Source organism: Plecotus auritus (genome assembly GCF_963455305.1).
Source record: "Plecotus auritus genome assembly, chromosome: 2".
In the NCBI taxonomy this organism is placed as follows: domain Eukaryota; kingdom Metazoa; phylum Chordata; class Mammalia; order Chiroptera; family Vespertilionidae; genus Plecotus; species Plecotus auritus.
The window spans coordinates 20,472,194-20,497,571 of record NC_137771.1 but is presented as its reverse complement, the minus strand read 5'-3'; the positions used below and the strand labels follow the sequence as shown (position 1 = coordinate 20,497,571).

Below are 25,378 nucleotides of genomic sequence, written 5' to 3'. Positions count from 1 at the left end.
TATTATACTCCATGTGGGCCATAACTCTTGTTTCCTTTTATTCTCACAGTGCACCTGTGATAGAAAGTGTCATCTTTATTTTCAGTTGAAGATTTTTAAGCTCAGAGAGGTGAGGCGACTTGCCCAAGGGCACACAGCAAGACTGTGGCAGAGCTGGGAATCAGACCTACATTGGCCTTGCTCCTACATCGATGTCCTTCCCACTCCCCACATGGCCCGCCAGTGTGTTTGGCTGCCTCATGGGCAGGGGAGAACAGGACTGGGCAGGCCAGTAGGGGCCAGAACACGCCAGGCTCAGAGGTTGACACGGCAGCTGTAGCACTGGGAGCCACTGAAGGTTCCTCAGCAGAGGAGTGTGTCTGGAGCCAGACTCCTAGACCAGCGGTCGGCAAACTGCGGCTCGTGAGCCACATGCGGCTCTTTGGCCCCTTGAGTGTGGCTCTTCCACAAAATACCACGGCCTGGGCGAGTCTCTTTTGAAGAAGTGGCATTAGAAGAAGTTTAAGTTTAAAAAATTTGGCTCTCAAAAGAAATTTCAATCGTTGTACTGTTGATATTTGGCTCTGTTGACTAATGAGTTTGCCGACCACTGGCCTAGACAATCACTTTGGAGCCTGCAGAGGAGAATCAGGCTCACCTTGGGGGGTGGGGGAGCGGGGGTAGATGTGCAAAGGAACAGTTAGAGAGTGGTGAGAAACAGGATCATAGAGGCAAGTCTGAGGGGCTTTGGTGGGGCGAGGGAGTGACTTGGGGTCCCCTGGGAATTGGGAAAGGTGTCTTGGAGGAGGTCCAAGTGGAGCTGCATTTTGTCAGAGCCAGCGCAGTTCAGTGGACAGAGCACGGCCTCCAGAGTCAGACAGGCCTGGGTTCGAATCCCCATCAGCCTCTCTCCAGTGAGAGGCTTTGGAGGCTCGTTCCTTACTAGGGAATGGGAGAACCCGTCCTAACGAGGGGGAAATGAGCTGATGAAGAGGGCACGGCGACTGGCACGTAGCAGTTGTGTAGTAAGGGTTATACCTTCTTCAAAACAAAGCAGAACCGGTCAGGAGTTGATCCGGGAAGCCTGTCCCAGGCAGCAGGTCTGTCTGTGCCCACGTTAGGCAGCCAGGTGGGAAAACTGACAGATGGCAGGTCTGAGAGCATCAGAGTCCCTGGTCCAGTAAGGCCTCAAGCTCACTGGGTGGGACACTTGGGAGTTTTAGGGGTGCTCGCACCCCTTCCTAGGCCCCTCCTTGTCCTCTTGGCTCCGCTTCCTCACAGACTCCGCCTGTTCTGGGCCCTGAGCCAAGCTGGCTGGGGCCTGCACGTGGTAGATGCTGAATAAACGTTTGTTTCAGTAGGTGACACCTCTAGCCCTATCTGTCTTCTTCCCCCTTAACTGGCGCTCACAGGTGGGGGAAATAAATAGCTGGCCACTCCTCTGAGGAAGGTGGGATGGGGTGGAGGGAGGGCAGTCGGTGTGGGCCCCTGCTGTGTGGCCTTGGAGTTCCTTCCCCTCTCTGGCCAGCCCAGGAGGCTAGGAGAGGGACTCAAGCTGGACCTGGGACATGTGATTTTCAATTAGGGTGAGTTGCAGCAAACACCACCATCATGTCTGGTTATGTTGTGGGGCTGGCCTGCACACGGCTGGCGAGTGCTGAGCAGAGGACTGGAGACCACAGGAAGCAGTGAGTGCAGGACAAGCAGGTCAGACTGCTCTGTCACTTTTTCCTGCTTGATGGTCTTCCTGGGTGCCAGGCTGGTGGGGTGTTTTTGTCACAATGATGGTCAAGACACCAAAACAGGAGCTGGATAAGGGGATTCTTGGCTCAATTTGCAACAGATTGAAGGCTTCTCTAGAATGTTTATTCATAAATGGGTGTCAGGTTCATTAATAAATAGGTGGATGGTTGCTGGGCAAAGCTGATATTCAAGATTATAAATAACTGTTTCCAGTGACCCTGCCATGAGGTGGGGGGAGGAAGCTTAGGAGCAGCGTGTTTATTGATATTTCCTGGACCGGATTCTGTGCGGGCGTTCACTGCGGCCAGGGAGATGGCTCACACACAGCTTTCCTTCAAACGGCTCATGGGTGGGAGGAAGTTCAGACAGTCAGAAGATGGAATCATCTGTGAGGAGAGGGCACACAGAAGAGGGGGCAGCCAATTCTGCCTGGGAAGTGGGGGACAAAGAAGACTTCACAGATGAGGGATCATTTGAGGTGGGTTTTGAAGGTCAAGTAGGAGTTTTCTAGGCAAAGAGGTTGGGGAATAAGCAGTGGAGGTTTGAGAGGAGATGATGATCCTGTTTTGAACATGCTGAGTGTGAGCCCTCCCCGCCCCCACCCACGTCGGGAGACCTATTCAGGAGGCAGCAGACTAGACAGGAGTGAAGCAGGGAGGGAGTGGGGGGAGCCGTCTGGGATAATGGCTTGGCAGCAGCCATTCAGAGGGGTTAATGAAGCCTGGAGCAGGGACGCAGAGTGTGCAGTGAAAACAGGACAGTGTGGATGCCTGAAGCAGCAGGAAGATGGACCAGTAGGCAGACTGGGCCCGAGGAGCCAGAGGCAGGAGGAAAGCAGGAGGGTCAGGGGAGGGAGTGTGTCAAGGCAGGAAGAATCCACGGGGACAAATGCTGCCCAGGGGTCAAGTGAGACGAGGCCTGCGAAGTGTCCATAGGATTTAGTAGCAAGGAGGCGTGGGTGACTTTGTCAAGAATCGTTTCAGCAGAAAGATGCGGTCAGAAGCCAGACTGCAGTGGATTAGCAGGCGAGGTGACATTTGAGCCAGGACGTGAGTGGCAGGTGAGAAACTGGAGTGCCAGCTGTGACCCACTCCTTGATGGTGAAGAGGAGCCAGAGGGCAGTGGCCGGAGGAGGATGGAGGGTCAAAGGAGGGCTCCCTGCAAAATGGAGGAGGCCTGGGCACATTCCTGGGCTGCAATGAGGAGAAAACGCTGACGGAATGCTGATGGGAGAGGGGAAATGGATGGAGCCCTCCTGGGAAGAGTGGAGGAGTGGGATGCGGGACCAGCCGAGGGGCTGGCCTTTGTGAGGAGAAGAGCTGCAGGAAAGTTGGGAGGTGGAGGGGTGGGACAGGAAGTGTGTGTGAGGGGGTTCTCCTGTATTATAGCTTCAGCTTTTTCTGTAACGAGCTTGTCACTGAGGGAGTGGGTGGACATGGGCTTGAGGAGAGAGGTGAAGGTCTGATACAGCCAGCAAGGTGGGGAATGGGGAAGGCAGGGAGCCGAGAAGGGCTGCTGAGAAGCCTGGGTGCCCAGCGGATGTGCAGCCTGAATCTGTCGTGGTGCCAGTTGGCACAGCTGTGGATTTCTTCAGCAGCCTGGGGGTGGGTGTGGAGAAGGCGGCTTGTCACACGGCTCCAGGGTGGGGGACTGGCTGAGCGGGTGTGGTGGGAGGGCTGGGTGAGCAGATTCAGAAGCTGGCAGGCGTGGCACCAACACCTTCTCAGTGGTCCCGATGGAGGTAGGGCCCAAAGTGAGGCCAGGAGGCCCCTCAGATACTGTTCAAAGGGAGGAGGCCCAGGGGCTGAAGGGCGGCATGTGTGGGTGAAGGAGGGGGGGAGTTGGGAGGGGAGGGGATATGATAAAAATAAACCAGACAGTTCCTGCCTCCTGAGCACTCGCCATGTGCCAAGCAGTGTGCTGAGGGCTTCGTGGCCTGCTGTTAGGGAGTATTCGAATATTGTGTCATATTGTGTAAAAATGAGGTCAGGGAGGCAGCGGCACTTGCCCAAGGTCACACAGCTGGGCAGTGTCCACACCCCAGTCGGGATCCAGGCCTGCCTGACTCCAAAGGGGTTTGTGGGTCCGGAGGCAGAGATGGTGAAGTTCTGGGGATGATGCAGAGCAGGTCTTAGGACCGGCGGCTGAAGTGGAGCGAAGGGCCTGGCGCTGATGAGACTGGAAGCTGGGCTGAGTGGCAGTCGAAGGCCCACTGGACAGCAGTTTGCTCAGGGTGGCCACTCTTCACGCCCGGCCAGGAAGAGCTTCTTTCTGATGCAGAGCCTGGACTGGGCGCCAGGGGCCAGGAAGAGCACAGCCCTCTTGGGTTCCCTTAAACACAGCGCCTGTTGTGTGCTGATGAAGCTTTTAGAAACAGGAGAGGGCCTGGGGTTGGGAGAGAAGTGCCTTCTGGTCTGGGGGCAGTGTGGGCTGAGCCCTGTCCCCAGATGCTGTTCCAGTTCCACTTGCCCAGCAGCCTCTACGTGAGCTGGGTCTTCCCCCTTTGCACTCACGTCTGCCCATCCCTGCTACCCAGCCTGTCCCAGCCTGTGGGGAGGGCCTGGAAGAGCTCCTGTCTGAGCAGGAGGAGCCAGCTCTGGAGAACGGGAGCCCCGAGCCCCTCCTCCAGCGCTGGTGGTGCTTCCAAGGCCTAGAGCCCTGTGAGGCTGGGGCCGAGGCAGCTGCCTCGTGGAGGGCCTGCTGCTCTCCTGGCCGAAGGGGCAGTGGGAAGGAGGGTCTACTGGATGTGGGCATCTGACCTGGGCCTTCAGGTCACAGTCCAATGCTACTTGGGGAGCCAAATCCAGGCCCAAGACCCAGCCCTGGCTTGGTGTGAACCGTTCCCCAGAGGCAGGCTTGGGGGTGGTCACAGCCTCCTGGCTGGGTGTTTGTCAGCCCTTGGAGTCAGCCATGTGAGGGGAAAGAGCTTGGGTTTTAGGCTCACCAAGTTGTGTGGTCTTGACAAGTCACTTCTCCTCTCTAGCCCTCAGTTTCCCCATCTTTAAACAGAGAGGGGGTCCCTACTTCCCAGGGGAGGATCAAAGAGATGGGTGTGGACAGCAATGGGCACAGAAGTCTCCCAGAGCTCGTTAAGGAGTGGCCACTCCCCTTGATGCTCCACGGTCTGCCTGAGGCAAGAGGAGGAAAAGAAAGTTGTGAGGTTATGGGCGAGTCCTGTGTGGCCTTCTGAGCCTCAGTTTCCTTATCTGTAAAATGGTGGTGGTGGGGCAGGGGGCAGGACTTGATGCTCTCTCAGCATCGTCTGCAGTTGGTTCCAGACCCTCAGGCTGAGGGCGAGCAAGGCTGCCCTCTCTGTGCCACTCGGGCAGGACAGAGCTGGCCTTGGCTAAGCCCCTGCCACCACCTCCGTGTTCCAGGTGAGGAGCCGGAAGAGGAACCAAAGGTGAAAACCCAGTGGCCAAGGTCTGCAGATGAGCCTGGGGTATACCTGGCACAGACAGGTAACTCGGGCCCGCCTCCCTTCCTCTACGGCGGGGGCCCGACTGTGTGGCATCTGGTGGCATGTGTGCTTGGCATGTGCCCGTCCGTTTCTATGTTCTGGAGCTCAGTCGCATCTTTCTGTCACCTGAGGCCTGTGGGCAGGGCTGGGTTGCCTCTTGAAGGGCTTGTCACTTGGGGTCAGGGTAGGAGGATTCCTATGAGACTGAATGCTTGGACGGTGCCCCCTGCCGCCGACGCTGTCCCTCTCTTGTAGGTGACCCCGCGGCTGAGGAGTGGTCCCCGTGGAGCGTGTGTTCCCTGACGTGTGGGCAGGGTCTGCAGGTGCGGACCCGCTCCTGTGTGTCCTCCCCCTATGGGACCCTGTGCAGTGGGCCTCTGCGGGAGACCCGGCCCTGCAACAATTCAGCCACTTGCCCAGGTATGCCCATCCCCCCCGCCCGGTCTGCCCGCAGGGTGAGGGCCCGCCTGGGACCTGGGCAGGTTAATCTTCCTTTCATTCAGCAAATTTGATTGTCCCTCATGCTGTGCCCAGCCCCACCCAGGGCACTGGGGACACAGATGGAGCAGACCAAGGCCCACACCAGTGGGCTGGGTTCTGGGCACATCACTCCACAGATGCCTGGGGCCTGGTAATCAGCTTATCTTTTTACCCTCCTTGCCCTTCGTGTTCCCTGTGCTCTGACCACACCAGCACCCCTGCACTTTCCCACTGCCCTGTATTTCCTTGTTCTTGTCCTATTCCCCACCCTCCCCACCTGGACTATCAAAATTCAGCCTGTCTTTCAAGATCTAAGACAAATGCCCCTTAAAAAAGAGAAAAAAGAAAAACCTTCCCTGATCACCCCTTCCCTCCTCTGACTCCCCACCCCACTCCCCAGGGAGCCTCCTGTGGCCCCCGAAGCCTGCCCCAGTTCAGCATGGAGTTGAGTGTGCATGTGCCTGCTGGGAGGGGGAGTCCTGGGCTGGGGCACCTTCTGCTCCTCATGCCCTGAGGGAGTGCAGTGGTGCCTCTCGTCTGGCTAGCTCCTGGCTGTGGAATTAAAGTAGGGCTACTTGAAAAGGGGTCTTGATACCTGGGGGTGTGGCAGGAGCTTGCAAAGGGCTGGGGCAAAGCTGTGTTCTGGAGTGAGCTCTTGTGTCAGTGTCCATGTAGAGGTTCACGTCTATTTGTGTGTCCATGCGCTTGGGGTCAGAGGGGCACTTCTGCTCCAGGCCTGCTGTGTTGGCTTCTTGCTCTGGGTCTGGGGGTGGGGAGGGATAAAGTAGGGTAGGGTATGTGTAGATCTTGAGTCTTTTCCTGGTCTTCCCTGTGCTCCCAGGAGAGGACCCCCTCCTCCCCTTCTGGGCTGATCCTAGGCTCCTGTCTGGGTGTCCTGTGTGAGTTGGGACTATAAACTGTTGTCATCCACACCTCCCCGCGCCCCGCCCCCGCCAAAGGGTGGGGCCCAGGACAGAGCCAATGAGGAGTGGCCGCAGAACTGCCGGAGCTCCTGATTGGTGGGTGGGTGGGCAGTGGGCGGGGCCAAGGTGCAGCCTAGCCCCCAGCCTCGTGCTTCCTTGCAGTGCACGGCGTGTGGGAGGAGTGGGGGTCCTGGAGCCTGTGCTCCCGCAGCTGCGGGCGGGGGTCCCGGAGCCGGATGCGGACCTGCGTGCCCCCCCAGCACGGCGGCAAGGCCTGCGAGGGTCCTGAGCTGCAGACTAAGCTCTGCAGTATGGCTGCCTGCCCGGGTCAGTAGCGCCCAGGGGCTTCCAGGCGGGCGCTGCCCAGCCGGGTGGGGGTTGGGGTCGGGAGACTCAGAGGAGGCAGTCATGTCCCGTGCCCTGCCTCTTGGGGCCCCATGACCAAGCATGGGGAGACTGTCAGCGTGGGAGGTGACCTGGCCCAACCCAGTTGGAATTGGCATATGGTGACCCCATCCAAGGGGGGGTCTGCTTGCCAGTGCCCTTCCCCCAAGCCCTGGGCTACCCTTGCTGTTCATAGCACTTTGGTGCTCATGGCCTCCTGGGCTGTGAAAGGACACAAAGCTGGGCCTAAGTTAGAGAAAGATCCATCAGAAGGTGACCCGTTTCCCCAGCCAAATGAGAACGTGTGCCTTGTGCTGAGTGGAGAGGTGCCTTGTGTCCCTGGAGCTGGTGACAAGCAGGCAGTACCCGGCCCAGGCACCACCTGCTCACTCCAGCCCCCTTTCACCTTCCACTCCCCCCTCTTCACTCACCCCTCTCCAGTGGGTTTGGCCTGACTCAAGCACCAATGCTTAGCAGGCCCTGCCATCTCCCTGCGGTGCTCTGCCCCCACCGGTTCCCACACCCCTCGCTCAACGGCCACCCCTGCTTGTGTCTCCCCATGCAGTGGAAGGTCAGTGGCTAGAATGGGGTCCCTGGAGCCCCTGCTCCACGTCCTGTGCCAATGGGACCCAGCAGCGCAGCCGGAAGTGCAGTGTGGCGGGTCCAGCCTGGGCCACGTGTCCGGGTGCCCTCACGGACACCCGCGAGTGCGGCAACCTTGAGTGTCCTGGTGAGTGCTTGCACGGGTGGCAGGTGGCCATGCCGGCCCGGGGGGCACCGGAGGCCGCTCAGTGCACCCCCTCTCCTGTAGCCACAGATGGCAAGTGGGGACCATGGAACTCATGGAGCCTGTGCTCCAAGACGTGTGACACAGGCTGGCAGCGTCGCTTCCGCATGTGCCAGGCCACGGGCGCGCAGGGCTATCCCTGCGAGGGCCCCGGAGAGGAGGTGAAGCCCTGCAGTGAGAAGAGGTGTCCAGGTATTGCTCGCAGGACCCTGGGGGTTGGGGAACAAGCATGTGGGCCTGGCTGAGCCCCGTCACTGTACCCGCAGCTTTCCATGAGATGTGCAGGGACGAGTATGTGATGCTGATGACGTGGAAGAAGGCGGCTGCTGGCGAGATCATCTACAACAAGTGTCCCCCCAATGCTTCAGGTGAGGGGCAGGTGGCTCTCCCTCAGGCCCCCACCCCTGTCACTCTTGCTGCCCCCTTCTGGGTTTCCAGCTTCTTTGATCATCCTGAGGTGCAGAATGAAGTGGGTGAGAGCTCAGCTCCCACACCCAGCCCTCTGTCCTGTCCCCTGCAGGGTCTGCCAGCCGCCGCTGTCTCCTCAGTGCCCAGGGCGTGGCCTACTGGGGCCTGCCCAGCTTTGCCCGCTGCATCTCCCACGAGTACCGCTACCTGTATCTGTCAGTGAGTGTTCCCTGCTGGGCTGGGGCCACACAAGATCTACCCCAGATGCTGGTAGGGGGCGGAGGGAGTTTAATTCTCACACATGCCCATGTGCCTTGGCATATGTGTGCTGTGCTCACTTCTGCCAGTCTGTGCCTCTGCTTGTCTGGCAAACTCCTACTCATATCTCAAGGCCTAACTCAAGAGTATTCCCTTATCCCTGGGCCTACCTCTGTTCCTACAGCTTTTCAGTCATTAAGTGTAATGAGTGCTCTTCAGTCATTGAGTGTAATGAGTGCTGTCCTGTTAGACTGGGAGCTCCTTGATGGCCAAGGGACAAAGTTGAATTTATTTTTGTGTCCCCAGTGCCCAACTTAGGGCCTGTCTGGGGGTAAGAATGTTGTCAGTGAATGTGGCCTGTGTGTACTTGTTGGTCTGACTTTAATTGGTATTAGTTGTGTGTTTGCATTTGAAACTTGTATTTGAGAGAGAGAGAGCGAAAGAGAGAGAGAGAGAGAGAGAGAACATGAATGAGCTACACTCCATGTGCGCCTGACCCTTTTGGGATGGGGGATACCCTATTCCTGTACCATGCTTTTCATCTTTATATGTACATCTGAGCACCTTCCTTCACTAGCTATTTCTCTTTTAGCCTTTTAAAAGTATCTTTAGAGATTCTCTCTATGGGTCTCTTTCTCCAACTCTGTCTCTCCATGAGTTCCTTTGAGCATCTCTGCCTCCCCCTCACCCCCCAAGCCTGCAACTCCCCCCTTCCCTTCTCTTTCCTCCGGATGCAAGCAGTGGGCGGACTGGAGTGGGATGGGCCAGGGGTGGTCCCAGCTCCCAACACTCCCATGACAGTAGCCCACCTGTCACCTGCAGCTTCGGGAGCACCTGGCCAAGGGGCAGCGCATGCTGGCGGGTGAGGGCATGTCACAGGTGGTGCGCAGCCTGCAGGAGCTGCTGGCCCGGCGCACCTACTACAGTGGAGACCTGCTCTTCTCTGTGGACATTCTGAGGAACGTCACTGACACCTTCAAGAGGGCCACGTATGTGCCCTCAGCTGATGATGTGCAGGTACCTCCCTGCCTTGCTGGAGGGAAGGAGGACCGAGGGTGCAGAAGCGCCAGACTGAATGAGTCTGGGCCCCAGAGTCTGCTGGGGGTGGAATTGTGGCTGTGATGGGGACGCTCTTGTCCCTCGGGCTGGGGCTTCCTGACAGTCACTGCTCGCTCCCCAGCGTTTCTTCCAGGTGGTGAGCTTCATGGTGGACGCGGAAAACAAGGACAAGTGGGATGATGCTCAGCAGGTGAGGGGCTAGGCTTCTGGTTTCCTCCCCATGGATCACCTCCATCTTGGACCCTTACATACCTCCTGTCCCCAGGTGTCCCCTGGCTCTGTGCACCTGCTCCGGGTGGTGGAAGACTTCATTCACCTGGTGGGCGATGCTCTCAAGGCCTTTCAGAGCTCCTTGATTGTCACGGACAACTTGGGTACAGGAGGCTGGTGGGGAGGGTGCTGGCTGTGGAACCCAGGCCCCCGGGGAGGAGGGATGGTTTCTGAGGCTGCTCCTGTCCCTCTCTCTTGGGGCCCTGTCTTTTCCATATTTAACTCGTATTTGTATCTTTCTCTCCACGTTCCTTCCCCTCCTTCGTCTCTGTGTTGTGTTTCTCTGTGTTTGGGTCTCTGCACCTCTGGGTTGGTACCGATCTTGGTGTCTGCATCTGCTTTCCTGGTGTGTGTCCCCCACATGTCTCTCTCCTTTGTGTCTGTCCTCTGTGTGTCGGTCTGTCTCTGCTGTCCCCCGCCCCGTCCCCCTGCAGTGATCAGCATTCAGCGAGAGCCAGTCTCAGCAGTGTCCAGCGACATCACATTCCCCATGCGGGGCCGCAGGGGCATGAAGGACTGGGTGCGGCACTCTGAGGACCGCCTCTTCCTGCCCAAGGAGGTGCTCAGCCTCTCCTCCCCAGGGAAGCCAGCTGCCTCTGCGGCATCCAGCAGCCCTGCCAGGGGGAGGGGCCCAGGAACAGTGCCCCCTGGTCCAGGCTACTCCCATCAGCGCCTCCTCCCGGCAGACCCCGAGGATTCCTCCTCCTACTTTGTGATTGGTGCTGTGCTCTACCGCACCCTGGGCCTCATTCTGCCGCCCCCCAGGTGAGTCCCTGGGAAGGGTGGATGGGGCTTCCGAGGGACCAGGGAGTTCCAGGTGAGAGAAGGTGGACCGAGCCTGTGCTGGCCACAGAGAGATCCAGCTGCACCCTCCTGCAGCCTCAGGGACCCGTCTGGATACAGGTGCTTCTCAAAGATGTCTATGAAGCTCCCGGAGGCTTCACTGGGGTTCAGGGGGTGTTGGACTGAGCTCCAGACCTCACCCGAAATCCTGGGCCCCCCTGAGCTCTAGGCCTCTCCCTGGACTTGACCTCTGGTAGCCCCCCCCCCGCCATCCAAAGCATCTTCGGGATTCCTGACTGGGTCTGGGCACCCGCTGGCAGGAGTTGACCTCAGAACCTGTCCCCAGGCCCCCACTGGCTGTCACATCCCGGGTGATGACAGTAACTGTACGGCCCCCTACGCAGCCACCAGCTGAGCCTCTCATCACAGTGGAGCTCTCCTACATCATTAATGTGAGTGGGGGCTCGGCAGGACCCTGGGAATACCCCAACGTGGGCGGCCAAAGGCCTATCTGATGGGGAGGTGGTGTGCACAATGGCAGGCTGACCCTCTGACCCTGTGGGGCCTGTGTGGCAGCGTGGGTGGTGAGCCCCCAGCCCACACTGCACTCATGTCTTCTGCTCCCCAGGGCACCACAGATCCCCACTGCGCCAGCTGGGATTACTCCAGAGCGTGAGTTGGGCAGGGGCTCTGTGTGGAAGGCCAGAGGGCTCCTTGGTGCCATCCTTGGCCTAAGGGATGAAGGACTCTCAACGGCCTGCCTTTTGGATGTGGCCTTGCCTGGACTCACCTCTTTGTGCAGAGGCCAGTGCTGGGGGTGGGCCATGAAGCTGGGCTGGGGCTCATTCCACCTCTCGCCCCATCTAAGAGATGCCAGCTCAGGGGACTGGGACACTGAGAGCTGCCAGACCCTGGAGACCCAGGCAGCCCACACCCGCTGCCAGTGCCAGCACCTGTCCACCTTTGCCGTGCTGGCCCAGCCGCCCAAGGACCTGGTGAGTCGGGGGTGCCTGGGCTGCCAGTGGCCACCTGTGACAGTGTCGGAAGGGACCTGGTGACCCCACATGTGTGTCTGAGCAGCTGTACTTCTGGGACTGCACATGGAAGTCCGTGCCCTTGGGATGGCGCTCACAGTGATGACATGTGCCTGGGGATGTGTGGCGGTGGGCATTTGTGAGTGTGTACACACTTGTGCGTATCTGGTTGAATGCACAAGAGCGTGGGTGACTGAGCATAAACATGCCTCCCCATGTGTGACTGGGTCTGCTCTGTGTACCTGTGAGGACAGTGGTGAGTCCCCTTCTGTGTGTGGCTGTGACAACGGCACAGGCGCCAGTCTCTACCAGGCAGGGAGTGGGGGGGTGGAGGGCACCCCTGCCACTGCGGTGACCCCTCTGAACCTCTGATCGTCTTCCCCAGACCCTGGAGCTGGCAGGCTCCCCCTCGATCCCTCTTGTGATTGGCTGTGCTGTGTCCTGCATGGCGCTGCTCACCCTGCTTGCCATCTACGCTGCCTTCTGGAGGTAGGTGGGATGCTGGGAAGATGGGATGGGAGGTGACCAGTCATCCCAGGTTGAGCTGGGACAGCCAGCTCCTCTGTCTCTGCCTGCTGTCCCCTCAGGTTTATAAAATCTGAACGCTCCATCATCTTGCTCAATTTCTGCCTGTCCATCCTGGCGTCTAACATCCTGATCCTGGTGGGCCAGTCGCGGGTGCTGAGCAAGGCAGGTGCAGGCTCACGGGGTATCAGGGAGTGCGAGTGGGGTGAAGGGGGTGAGGGTAGGGAGTGTTTGCAGGTGATGGCGCGTGCGTTTGTGTGTATGCACCTAAGTGATGGATGTTTCTATACACTCCAGCTGTGTGTTGGGTGAGGGTGTGGGAAATTGTGTGTGAGCATACGTGCAGGCGTTGAGAGGAGGGGGGTGTGTACTCGAGTGATGTCTGTGTACATCTGTGAATGTCTACGTGAGTCAGGCGCCTGTGTGCGCATGTGTGGGCGGGTGGCATTTGTGGAGCCTGAGCCTTCTCATGTCTCTGGACATGTAAGAGCCTCACAAGGCCTTTTGTGCCATCTGCCTGTGGATGACCTGTGCTGGCTGTCCCTCATGCCCCCTTCAGCCTTCTCTGCACAGTGCCAGCACTGTGAGTGCCAGGTGTGGGGCCCACCCGGCCGTGACGTGGCAGGTGCTCCTGTCTGTCCCCCTCCCTGCCAGCCCCATCTGTGTGTGGGCAGCCTGCCCGACTGCCTCTCAGATGCTGAATGCTGTGTGCATGTCACCAGGCCTGTGTCGTGCTGTGTGTGGGTGCAGGAAGACGGGGGTGCCTGGCAGGGCTCTGTGGGGGGCGGAGCTAGGGTGGGCAGCTATGGCAGCCCAGCGCGGGGCGTGGGAAGCCTGGCGCCTCCCACCCTGGCTGCTGCTCAGGCCCACTCCCTCCTCTTCCCTCTCCTTGTAGGGTGTGTGCACCATGACAGCCGCCTTCCTGCACTTCTTCTTCCTCTCCTCCTTTTGCTGGGTGCTCACTGAGGCTTGGCAGTCCTACTTGGCTGTCATTGGACGGATGCGCACCCGCCTTGTTCGCAAGCGCTTTCTCTGCCTGGGCTGGGGTGAGCAGGGCCTGTGCTGGACTCTGCCAATGGGCGTTGGAGGCAGAGGCAGCAAGATAGGTTCAGCTTCGGCCATGGCCCCCTTCTGTGGGCACAAGAGACACTTGGGCTGGGGGCTGGGAGGATGAGAGGTCCCTGAGGACTAGCCGTTTCAATCTGGCTCCTCTTCTCCCCCAGGTCTGCCTGCCCTGGTGGTGGCCGTGTCTGTCGGCTTTACCCGCACCAAAGGATACGGTACATCCAGCTAGTACGTGGGCCTCCCACAGTGGGCAGTGGGGGTTACTGAACCTGTTAGGGCCCCAGACTGGGCCTGTGGCCTTTTCAGGCTATACCTCTGGACCACACCGGCTGTGGGGCTTTGGGCAAACCCTTCCCCATCTCAGAGCCTCAGTTTCCCTGGTTGTGAACGGATGTGCTGGGATTGGCTAATCTCTAAGAACTATTTAGTTCAGGGGTCTGCTTTGTTTGAACCCCAGGGGGCTGGGCTTGATGGTCTTCACTTTTGTTAGAGGGGAAACTGAGGCTTGGCAAGAGCCAGTGGCTCCTCTAACCCTGTCTGGAGCTCGGCCTCATTGCTGATGTGGGCCTGGCAGCTCAGCAGGCTCTGAGGGATGGCATTTTAGGGTGGGGAGGAGCCTGCTTGGGTGCCTGATGCTCTCTCTCCCCCCAGCTGCTGGCTCTCCCTCGAGGGGGGCCTGCTGTATGCCTTTGTGGGCCCTGCAGCCGTCATTGTCCTGGTATGTGCCCCTTCAGTGTCCCGGGAGGGGTGTGGCCCCGGGGTCGACTCCTCTCTGCACTCCAGCTCCCACCTGGGGCTTTCCCTGCCAGGAGAGCACCTGGTGATCCTGTCTCCCTCACCCCACTCCACGGGGCCCCCAGGTGAATATGCTCATCGGAATCATCGTCTTCAACAAGCTCATGGCTCGAGATGGCATCTCAGACAAGTCCAAGAAGCAGAGGGCCGGGTAAGGGGGTGTTTCTGTGACTTGGCCTTGTGGGAAATGGTATAGGGAGGGAGGGCTCTGGGCACTCTTGGAGTCAGGGCTTGACAATGCGACTGACCGGGGCTCCCTAACCTTGGTGCGTCAAGGGTGCAGGCAAGGTGGGCACTCGGAGTGCTCAGCTGCAGCCCCTCGCCCACCCTAACCCACCTCTCTCTCTCTCACCTGCCCTCCCCTCCCACCCTGCTCTGGGGCTCACACTGCCCGTCTCCTCCCACTTCCCATGTGTTTCCCCCCTTCTCCCGTGTCTGTGCTGCCCCCGAGGTCGGAGCGGTGCCCCTGGGCCAGCCTGCTCCTCCCCTGCTCAGCGTGTGGAGCGGTCCCCAGCCCCCTGCTCAGCTCAGCCTCGGCCAGGAATGCCATGTTAGTTGTGCCCCACGGGGGGTGGGGAGGTGGGTGGGCAGTGACCTTGGTGGGGGGAGGAGGGATATCAGCCCAGTGCCCTGGAAAGCTTGGTGTCCAGATGGCAGAGGGTATCTGGAGTGAATGTCTGTGCTTCCTTGGAAAATGCTGGGTTCCTGTGCCCACCCTTTGCTCTCACCCCTGTGCTCACTGCCAACTTAGGTTTTATCCAGGCCCAGCTGAAGACCCCCCTTGTACCTCCACTTGCAGAAACTTATAGTCCTTAGAATTTTTGAGGCCATAGAACCTTAGAATTAGAATGATAGAATCTTAGAATAAGACAGTCGGAAGCTAAGAATGTTAGAATGTGAATCATAGCCTTATCGTCTGCCATGGAATCTGAAAGTTAGAATTTTAGAGGTATTGAATCTCAACCAGTTGGGAGATAGAGAATCTTGGAGGTAGAGAATTATGTCACTGAGATACCCCTCTCCCTGGTAGCTGAGAATCTTAAAATTTCAACCATGCACAAATCCACAAGGGCCTCAGGGCCAACCTCCCGTCCAGGGCGAGGAATCCATCTCAGCCTCCCTGACCGGTGGGGTCCAGCTTTATCTTGCACGCTTCCAGGGTCCGGAGCTCACTGCCTCTGGAGGCGGTTGGCACCATTTCTGGGAAGCTCCGTGGAGTAGGAAGCTCGCTGTCACTTGGGCTGCCAGCTGCCTCTCTGACCCAGGCTGTCAGAACTAGCCGTTAAAAACCTGGGCTTCGGAGGCAGCCAAACTGGGTTTGCATCCCAGCTTGGTCTCTCTGCCCAGCTGGGCACACTCCAGCTTCTTCATCTGTAAATTGGGATAATAATCCCCGTGGCTGTTTATTGGAGTTGTTTTGATTACAGTGTGAACTAATGTATGTAAAGTGTTCCGTGTAGGGCCTGGCAGAGAATAGGTGGTTAATCAATGGTAGCTCTTATGACTGCGATTAGGCCCTCCCTTGGTCTTGGCTCTGCCCCCGGGGGCTGTGGAGACCACGGTGCCTGCCCCCACGCCAGGCTGAGCAGCTCCCCACCGCTCTTCAAAGGACAGATCTTGGCCCCTTGCCCCTCTTTCTGCCTTGTCCAGAGCTGTGCTCCCCCCTTGCCTGACTCTCCCACCTGGGGTGTTCATGAGGCAGAGGGGCTGGGTATGGCACCTGGCCCAGTAGGGCAACACTGCCCTGCTGCACCCAGGAGGGGGTTGGCACTGGTGGCTGGATGCAGGGCCCATCTGTCCTTTCCCCTCTGCCCTCCTCTGTCAGGGAGGCGAGGCATGTGTGGGTTTGGCCCTGATCCTGGCTCTTATCCCCAGGCCTCTGAGCAGGCCCTGGGGTCCTGGGGCCCCCTCCTTGGGGAACTAAAAGGGAGGGGAGCCCCTGTTGCACCAGCCCTGGCCCCCATCTTCTCCCCAAAGATTTGTGCTCTGTGACATCCTCTGTGGCTGTGCCTGTTTAATCTTTCTGACTGTGTGTCTCCCTGCCTCAGTCTCTCACTGTGTCTGCCATCTCTCTCTGTCCCTGTTCTCTTCTTTCTCTCCCAGAATCTCTGGGGATGTGGCCCAGGCTGTGATTTTGTACAAATTGGAGCTGAAAGTCACAGCAATGTCTCCCTTCTCCTCCTCTCCCACCATCCTATTCCACCTTCTCCGTCTCTGTCCCTGGTGCTGCCTCTGGTTGTGGCTCAGTCCCATTGTCCCTCCCACTTCTCTGGGTCCCTGCTCTGGCCCCACAGTTCTTACTTTCTGTCTCTGTTCTGTTTCTCCGACCCCAGCTCCTCAGCCCGTCTCCGCTTTGGGACATTACTGAGGCCTTGGAGTGTGGGGCCCTGTCAATCCTGGGCAGCTTAAGGGCCCTGGGCTCAGTGCAGGCCTGGCTCAGCTCACCCTGTTTGCTGGTGTCACCCTGACGGACCCTCTGCTGTGTCTTCAGGGCCTCACTCTGGAGCTCCTGCGTGGTGCTGCCCCTGCTGGCGCTCACCTGGATGTCTGCCGTCCTGGCCATGACAGACCGCCGCTCCGTCCTCTTCCAGGCCCTCTTTGCTGTCTTCAACTCTGCACAAGGCTTCGTCATCACGGCCGTGCACTGCTTCCTGCGCCGAGAGGTGGGCTGGGCCTCTCCTGTCCTTGTGCACCCACCTCGCCAGGCCGGTACTCTCGCTTCTCCCCATGTGCAGACAGAGAGGATGGAGGCCCCAGCCAGGCCTCCAGCTGGGCAGCCCTGGGTGTGGAAGCTGAGAGCCCGGGGCAGCCTTGTCCCTGGCCTCCTCGGCTCCTGCTCCCCTCAGCCTTTCCCTAGGCTGGATGTGCTTCTGTCCTTCCAAACCGCCTGGGAGCCTGGGTGGGAGGCACAGCCAGCTGTGGCCAGTGGCCCTGTGGCGGCCTCAGGCCAGCAGGCACCCATGCCCCCAGGTCCAGGACGTGGTGAAGTGCCAGATGGGCGTGTGCCGGACCGATGAGAGCGAGGACTCCCCTGACTCATGTAAGAACGGGCAGCTGCAGATCCTGGTGAGTGACGAGGCCTGGCTGGGTGGGTTCTGAGCACGCCCCCACCCCCATTTCCCTGCTCCAGGCCCCTCACCTTCCCCATCCATGGCAGGGAGGGGACAGAGGCCAGGTTTGGTTCAGACTCAGCCACTGACCACTGGGTGGCATTGAGCAAGTCTTTCTCTCATTCAATTTTTAAACCTGTCAAGTGGGTTTGGAGTAGACATGTCTAGGGTCCCGGGGTCTCTGTTGGGTGTGCCCTGGGTAGCACCTCTGGGTGAGTAGGGAGGGGACTGAGCCCCCGCCCCCCACCCTGATACATTGATTCTCTCTCTGCCCACCTGCTCTGTCCCTCTCTGCCTATAGTCAGACTTTGAAAAGGATGTGGATCTGGCTTGTCAGACAGGTGAGTCTGCTGGCACAGAGCTGAGCGTGATCCCTGGGAGGGCCAAAGAAGGGAGGGCCCCCAGCCCCACTGTGGGAGGCCCTGAGAGGGGTCTGACTGTAGAGTTTAGCTTTAGAGTCAGGCAGCCCTTAGTGGACTCAAGGCTGTGAACACACTTACTGTGTAACTTTGGGCAGTTTTCCTCTCTGAGCCTTAAACGGGTTAGGAGACATCAAGTGCCTTGCAGGGTGCTTGGCACATAGTAGCTGTTACAGTGTAGTCTTATTTCCAGGATTCCTACCAGAGTCCCTTTCCAGTTCTGTCTCCTGGAGAGGAGCTGCCCAGGGAGGGGGAGGAGGAAGGCCCTCTGACAGCCTCAGGGCTGTGGGGTCAGAGGTCAGGAGCTGACCTGTAGGAGTTGGGCCTTGGCTTTGTTCCTTGCGCTGCTCCTGTGGGTCTGTGGGTCAGTTGGTGTGGGAGAGAGTACCAGTCACCCAATCACCCAGCCATCTCGCCAGGACTGTTTGCTTCTCTATCTGAGCTCAGGGGCTCAGTACCTGACCAGTCTGGGCAAGGGCATCTTGGGGTTCCTTCTCCCCAGAACTTACCTCCCTCCCACTCCTGCCCCCAGTTCTGTTCAAGGAGGTGAACACTTGCAACCCGTCCACCATCACGGGCACCCTATCCCGCCTGTCCCTGGATGAGGACGAGGAGCCCAAGTCCTGCCTTGTGGGTCCGGAGGGTGGTCTCAGCTTCTCAACGCTGCCTGGGAACATCCTGATGCCCATGGCAGCCTCGCCAGGGCTGGGGGAGCCGCCGCCCCCCCAGGAGCCCAACCCCGTGTACATGTGTGGGGAGGGCAGCCTGCGGCAGCTGGACCTCACGTGGCTACGGCCAGGCGAGCCAGGCTCTGAGGGGGACTACATGGTGCTGCCTCGAAGGACTCTGAGCCTGCAGCCTGGTGGTGGGGGTGGAGGTGGTGAGGATCCCCCAAGGACCCGGCCCGAGGGCACCCCCCGACGCTCTGCCAAGGCGTTGGCCCATACTGAAGGCTACCCCAGCTTCTTATCCGTGGACCATTCGGGCCTGGGGCTGGGCCCTGCCTATGGGTCTCTACAGAACCCCTACGGGATGACCTTCCAACCGCCACCACCGACGCCCAGCGCCCGCCAAGTGCCCGAGCCGGGAGAGCGCAGCCGGACCATGCCCCGCACTGTGCCCGGCTCCACCATGAAGCTGGGTTCCTTGGAGGTGAGGGACTGTAGGGCATGGGAGGCCTGCCACCAGGTGCCTGAGACTGTCTAAGTCCCAGGCAGCAGCTGGGAAGGGACAGCCAGCAGCCTCCCCAGAGCAGCATCTTTGTACCAAGTCGCTGTGCATCTCTTCCTCTGTTAGTGCCCACGGCAAATCCAAGGGAATCCTGCTCCTCTGAACTCCCCAAGGGGGCTTGGACTTCACGCTCTGAGGGTGCCCTGTTCTCACTTGCTTTAGTGCCTGCTTTGGGGTGAATGGTGAGAATGGGTCTTTCTTGCTCAGGCCAGGTGCTGAGAGCCTGGGCCTCCTGGTCACACAGCTCTGGGTTCAGATCAGAGCGCTCTGGTCAGCAGTGAGATCTTGAGCAAAATCTCTCTCTGAGCCTCAGTAGATCTCTCTTAGCATTCATATCTCTGAGCCTCAGTTTCCTCATTTGTAAAGTGGAGATAACGGAGCAGCTTCTTGTGGACAGAGTTGTTGTGAGGACTAGTTGATATAAAATATTTATCTCTGCGGGGCGGGTAGAAAGTGCTAGATCAGTGGTCGGCAAACTGCGGCTCGTGAGCCACATGTGGCTCTTTGGCCCCTTGAGTGTGGCTCTTCCACCAAATACCACGGCCTGGGCGAGTCTATTTTGAAGAAGTGGCGTTAGAAGAAGTTTAAGTTTAAAAAATTTGGCTCTCCAAAGAAATTTCAATCGTTGTACTGTTGATATTTGGCTCTGTTGACTAATGAGTTTGCCGACCACTGTGCTAGATGATTGGGGATTGCTGCCAACATCATCCCTGAAATCAGCCTCAGCACGGCCCATAGGCCTGTGGCAATTGACCCTCCCCTTTCTGAGAAAATGTAAGCCCCGCTCTCTGCCCCCCTGTGTGGTTTCTGTGGATGCCCCACTTTCCCTCTGGCCTCCTCAGACCTGCTCCCTGCACAGAATCACTGGGAACAGGCAGACGGTAGTGATGTAGAACTCTGGAATATTCTAGAACTCTAGTTGGAGGGATGAGGGGGCTGTGGGTGAGGAAGGGGGAAGGAGTCAGGGCTCAGACACGGTTGGCTGCTCATGCTCGGCCTCGGAATCCTGCTCCCCATCCTCCGCATGAAGGAAATTAAGTTAGCATCGAGGAGTTTCACAAGTTTAGATTTTTTCCCAAAATGTTGCTTGAACATTTGGTGCCTGCTCCTGTTACAGATGGCAAAACAGGAAGGCGTAACAAAGACAAAACCCAATACCGGCATTGGGGATGGGGGTGAGCTTAGCCTCATGGTTTCGGTCTGTGGACACCTGCCTATGGTTGGACCACACAGGAGGGGCCAGCATTGGGCTCCTTGTGTGGGAGGTGGCAATAAATGTGGCGGCATCTTTAGGGGTCAAGGATGACTTCCTGAATTCTGGTGTGCGTAACTGCACTGGGGCAGAGGTGGGGGAGTGGATTTGCGGTGGGGGGATTCCGAATTCATTCCGTTGGGCACAGCTGTGGGTATTGGGAAGGGAGAGGTGTGCTGCCTCCGGAAATAGAGGCGTGGCTGGGAACAGGGAGGACACACGTGCGTGGTGAAGGGCAGGAGAAGGTCCAGGGCAGATGTGCAGGGCCCAGTGTTGGGGAAGCCAGGGTGGCCGGTGGAGGGAACAGGCAACCAGGGGAGTGGTGCCCTGAAGGCCGGTGGGGGGAACATGTCTGCGGGCCTGGGACTTGGGAGATCTAGATGGTGTTTTGGCGGCATCCCTGAGGGCCTTGGGGCAAGTCCCTTCTCTCTGGACCTCAGTTTCCCCCATGTAACCGGGGAAGTTTGGCCTTGGTTTGGTGAGTGCTCCATGCCAACATTCTAAGACTCTAAGGCCTCTTCTTTGGGGGGCACTGGACACTGAGTTGGTTGTTAGGGCCCTGGAGGTGGATATTTGGCAAATGAAGGCCAGAGAGGCCAGTGAGGGGGTGGGGAAGCCAGGGAGGCAGGGCCTGGTTTTTGAGGAAAAGGGGCAAGGCAGGGTTAAAAGAAGGACTAAAAACCCTCGTCCTGTGTTTGCTGGACAAATGGAGGGTTCTGGGCAGAGGGGAGCCCGGGGCTGGCAACGAGAAAGGGGCAAGATGGGAAGCGGGGTAGAATCCAGGGCACAGAGGCAGGAGCGTCTGCTCTGTGGTCCTGTGTGAGGATCGTGTCCCTGCCACCTTGGAAGTCTGTACTGGGACATTGGCCCAGGTGTGGTTGCGTGTCTGCGAGTGTGCCAGTGTGTGCCTCCTGTGAGCGTCTGCCTGCATGTGTGCCCCGCAGGGTGGCCTGGGGGCAGAGCTGCAGCCCTGTGGCAGGGTAGTGCCTCAGCTCCTCATCTCCTCGTCCCCCAGGCCTCAGCCCCTCTTCCCACAGCCCCAGGGGTTGCCTTTTAAGGATCCTGAGCTCCTAGGCCCAGGCAGGGGGCAGCCCCTGGGGTACCAGGTTTCCGGTCTGTAAAGCCCCTGCGTGTGGAAATAAACTTACTCTCCTTCATGGCCTCCTTGCTCCTTCCAGAGAAAGAAGCTGCGGTATTCGGACCTGGACTTTGAGGTAAGTGCTGTGTGTATGTGTGTGGTGAGGGGGTGGGGTTGTCCCTGGAGAGTCCACTCCTGAAATTAGCCCAAGCCTCATTGCAGAGCCTGACCTGTGGGATCCTCCCAACATCCCCTCCCTGCCCAATCCCGTAGCTCTGGGTGAAGAGAGAGCCAGGCCTTGTCCCAGAGGGGCCAGCAACAGGCAGGGATGTGGGGACCCAGGGGGCCGAGTGCCCTGAGTGCGGGGCTGGCTCACGGTGCTGCCCCAGGAGGGCACCGCCTCTGACGCCCTGTGGCTCCCAGAAGGTGATGCACACCCGGAAACGGCACTCGGAGCTCTACCACGAGCTTAACCAGAAGTTCCACACCTTCGACCGCTACCGCAGCCAGTCCACGGCCAAGGTGAGGGTTCTTCCTGTGGCTGCCCTGCCCGAAGCTCAGGGCCCAATCTGGTGCAGTGGCCCCGGGGGTCAGACCCTGACCCATGGCCCCCGTTACAGAGGGAGAAGCGCTGGAGTGTGTCCTCGGGTGGGGCGACCGAACGGACTCTGTCCAGCGTAAGTCCCCCTGGGCTGGGTGGGGGTGAGTGGGCTCTGTCCACCTCCCCTGCCTGGACAAACTCAGCCTACCTCGCCAAGGGCCTACTCATGCCATAAGCAACAGTTCCGGAGTTGCACGGGGATAGGGAGCATTGATGGGGGCTCCTCCGGGGACTTGAGGAGGGTGGGCAGAGCACAGATTTGATCCCAACTTTGGCACCTGATTGCTTAGTAACTTTGTGCATCACTGGCTTTCTCTGGGCCTCCTCAGTTTGTTCTTCTGTACAGTGGGTGAGAAAGTATTGTTCCATCTCCATGGGCCCCTCCTGCTCCCTCCACAGGAGAAGCCCAGTCCAGGGGAGCGTCCTAGCTTGTCCCAACAGCGGCGACACCAGAGTTGGAGCACCTTCAAGTCTATGACGCTGGGCTCACTGCCCCCCAAGCCCCGAGAACGGCTGGCCCTGCACCGGGCAGCAGCCTGGGAGCCTACAGAACCACCAGATGGTGACTTCCAGACAGAGGTGTGAGTGCCACGCCAGACTGCCCTCTGCGAATAAAAATATATATATCTCTCTATTTTCACACTCCACTTTGGAACTACCCAGGAGCCAGCGCCCCCTCCCCTCTCCCGAGGGCTGGGCAGGACGGTGCGGTGGACTCAGCTGGTCTGGGGGAGCCAGACTTGGTGTCGCCTGGGGGGCCAGGGCCCTTCCCTGTTTCTTAGAGGCCCCTCAGGCACTGGAGCCCCATCTTTGCCCCAGCCTGTCTGTCCCTGTCCTGGGCTGGGGAGGGGGAGGGGAACTTTGTTGGGAATAAACTTCACTCTGTGGATTTTGCTGCTGAGCTGTTTGCTTCCCTCAGGTGAGGGCCCAGCCCTGGGATCCCAACAGCTTTGTTTATCTCCTTGGTTCACGTCGCTTGGTCTCATCAAAGTGTGTGATGGGTCAGCCCAGCCCTGACTTGGAGTGCGGGGCGCCTGGGCTCTGACCCTGTCTTTGCCCTTGACTCCCTGGGTGACCTTGGGCACACCCCTTTCCCTGGTGGGACCTGGGGTGAGAAGGTTGGGAATGTGGGGTGGGGCCCCTTGCAGCTGGCCTTCTCCAGTGGCTCTGATGGTCATGGCTGCCTTTCCCTGGGGCCCAAAGGCCAGACTTTAGTGACCTCAGTTTCCCCTTCAGTGCAATGGCGATGGTACTAACCCTTACCTCTTCCGGTTGTTATGAGGATAAAACAAGTTACTATGTAAAAAGCAGAGTGAGTGCCTGGCACAGAGTAAGCTCTGTGAGTATCAGCTGTCAGTCCTTGGCACTTGGTCTCGAGCTGTGCTCTGTGTTAGGAGCTTCACACACACAACCCCTGACCCCTCACCACAACCTCGCTGGAAGGTTTTAGGTTGCCCATTTTGTGGATGGGAAAATAAGGCCAGAGATGGGCGTGACTTGCTCAAGGCCACAGTCAGAGGCAGGGCTGGGATTTCACCTTTATTAACATCCCCTGGTAGGACAGGGAGCTGGAGCTCAGCTTCTCGGCACCTGATCTTCATGGCTGCAGGGAGCTGGGTGTGGTGGAGCCTCAGGTTCCAGGGCTCAGGGTGGGTGTGGGGTGGAAGGGACAGGCTGGCTTGGTGTCAGAGGACAAGGACGGGAGGTTCCTTGCTGGGGCATGTTCTCTACATGCCTGAGTGAATCCAGCCTTCCTCGCTGCGTATCCAGAAATCGATGTGAACTTATTCATGGGGAGCAGTTTGCAAGTGATATCTACCCCTCCCCTGGTTATTCCTTCCTGGGCCTGGATGCTGTTCTTGGACCCCAAGTGGGAAGCCAGTCCTGGGTGCTGTCCAGGGTTCTGAAAGCAACCCGCTGCCCTCCCAAGAGATAAGGAGACAGCCTGAGAGGCTCACCCAAGCTCAGCTGCAGCCTCTCCTTGCCTTCCAGACTGTGGCAGGGTCATGGGTGAGCAGACAGCCTGACTTCCATAAGACCAGATCCCGGGGAATGTTCAATTAAAAAAAAATGCAAACTACATCTGTAACTTTACATCTTCTAGTAGTTACTTTTTAAAAATTTTTAAAAGGTGGAATTCATTTTAAAATATTTAATGCAACATATTAAAAAACATCTTTTCAACTAATAAGTTATCAGCAAGATACTTTTAAATATATATATATTTTTTATTGATTTCAGAGAGGAAGGAAGAGGGAGAAAGAGAATCATTGATCGGCTACCTTGTGCACGCCCCACACTGGGGACTGAGCCCACGACCTGGGCATATGCCCTTGACCAGAATTGAATCCGGGAACCTTCATTCCGCAGGCCAACACTCTATCCACTGAGCCAAACTGGCTAGGGCTCAACATTCTTTTTTTGTACTACATCTTTTATGTATTTTTAAATCTTTATTGTTGAGATTATTACAGATGTGCTCCCCCCCATTGCCTCCCTCCACCTGGTTCCAGCCCCGCCCCAGGCCTTCGCCACCCTATTGTCTGTGTCCATAGGTAATGCATATATGCATATAAGATCTTCGTTTAATCTCTTCCTGCACCCCACCCCCCTTCTCTCTGAGAATTGTCAGTCTGTTCCATTTCCATGCCTCTGATCCTATTTTGTTCACCAGTTTATTCTGTTCATTAGATTTCTTATTTGTTTCTTTTGATTTTTAGATTTAATTGTTGATAGGTATGTATTTGTTGCCATTTTGTTGTTCATATTTTTTATCTTTATCTTTTTCTTCTCTTCCTCTTCTTAAAGAATACCCTTCAACATTTCATATAATACTGGTTTGGTGGTGATGAACTCCTTTAGCTTTTTCTTGTCTGTGAAGCTCTTTATCTGACCTTCAATTCTGAATGATAGCTTTGCTGGGTAGAGTAATCTTGGTTGTAGGTCCTTGCTATTTATCACTTTGAATATTTCTTGCTACTCCCTCTGGCCTACATAGTTTCTATTGAGAAATTAGCTGGCAGTCGTATGGGCATTCAATTGTAGGTAACTAACTGCTTTTCTCTTGCTGCTTTTAAGATTCTTTGTCTTTAGCCCTTGGCATTATAATTAGGATGGTCTTGGTGTGGTCCTCTTTGGGTTCCTCTTGTTTGGGATTCTCTGTGCTTCCTGGACTTGTAAGTCTATTTCTTTCACCAGGTAGGGGAAGATTTTTGGCATTATTTATTCAAATACATTTTCAATATCTTGCTCTCTCTTTTCTTCTGTCACCCCCATAATATGAATGTTGGTACACTTGAGGCTCCTTACACTATCTTCATATTTGGGGTTCTTACTTCTTTTTGCTCTACTGGTTGGATGTTTTTTGCTTCCTCATATTTCATATCGTTGCTTTGATTATCAGAATCCTCTAGTCTACGGTTGAATCCCTGTATATTATTCTTTATTTCAGTCAGTGTATGCTTAATGTCTGACTGGTCCTTTACATGTGTTTGGCCTCACTAAGATCCTTGAAAGTCTCACTAAGTCCCTAAGATGTTTCTAGAAGATTCTTGAGTAACCTTATAACTATGGTCTTGACCTCTATATCCAGTAGTTTGCTTTCTTCCATATCTTTCATTTGTGACATGTTTCTTTGTCTCCACATTTTGGTTGATCCCTGTGTTTGTTTCTATGTATTGGGTAGAGCTGCTAGGTCTCCTTGAGTTGATAGAGTGGCCTTGTGTAGTAGGGGTC

General features: G+C 57.4%; 1 protein-coding gene across 11 annotated transcripts in view; it reads left to right on the top strand.

Moving 5' to 3' along the window:
• Positions 1–22,542, top strand: part of ADGRB2 (adhesion G protein-coupled receptor B2) — a 36,269-nt gene extending 13,727 nt beyond the window's left edge. For 2 of the 11 annotated variants that reach the window (XM_080656260.1, XM_080656257.1), the window contains exons 3-31: positions 5,100–5,183; positions 5,438–5,602; positions 6,748–6,912; positions 7,535–7,699; positions 7,781–7,948; positions 8,023–8,124; positions 8,277–8,383; positions 9,245–9,439; positions 9,603–9,671; positions 9,747–9,855; positions 10,186–10,516; positions 10,881–10,986; positions 11,163–11,206; positions 11,403–11,529; positions 11,954–12,057; positions 12,156–12,258; positions 12,989–13,139; positions 13,317–13,386; positions 13,810–13,876; positions 14,019–14,104; positions 14,405–14,503; positions 16,445–16,616; positions 16,924–17,019; positions 17,365–17,404; positions 18,015–18,634; positions 21,143–21,178; positions 21,466–21,564; positions 21,663–21,719; positions 22,043–22,541. In XM_080656260.1, coding sequence (XP_080512386.1) covers positions 5,100–5,183; positions 5,438–5,602; positions 6,748–6,912; positions 7,535–7,699; positions 7,781–7,948; positions 8,023–8,124; positions 8,277–8,383; positions 9,245–9,439; positions 9,603–9,671; positions 9,747–9,855; positions 10,186–10,516; positions 10,881–10,986; positions 11,163–11,206; positions 11,403–11,529; positions 11,954–12,057; positions 12,156–12,258; positions 12,989–13,139; positions 13,317–13,386; positions 13,810–13,876; positions 14,019–14,104; positions 14,405–14,503; positions 16,445–16,616; positions 16,924–17,019; positions 17,365–17,404; positions 18,015–18,634; positions 21,143–21,178; positions 21,466–21,564; positions 21,663–21,719; positions 22,043–22,228 — 3,923 coding nt within the window. In that variant the 3' untranslated portion in view covers positions 22,229–22,541. Of the gene's footprint in view, positions 1–5,099; positions 5,184–5,437; positions 5,603–6,747; positions 6,913–7,534; positions 7,700–7,780; positions 7,949–8,022; positions 8,125–8,276; positions 8,384–9,244; positions 9,440–9,602; positions 9,672–9,746; positions 9,856–10,185; positions 10,517–10,880; positions 10,987–11,162; positions 11,207–11,402; positions 11,530–11,953; positions 12,058–12,155; positions 12,259–12,988; positions 13,140–13,316; positions 13,387–13,809; positions 13,877–14,018; positions 14,105–14,404; positions 14,504–16,444; positions 16,617–16,923; positions 17,020–17,364; positions 17,405–18,014; positions 18,635–21,142; positions 21,179–21,465; positions 21,565–21,662; positions 21,720–22,042 lie in introns of all 11 variants that reach the window. The other 9 variants (XM_080656261.1, XM_080656262.1, XM_080656267.1 and 6 more) reach the window with 9 other exon arrangements.
• The last annotated feature ends 2,836 nt before the right edge of the window (positions 22,543–25,378 follow it).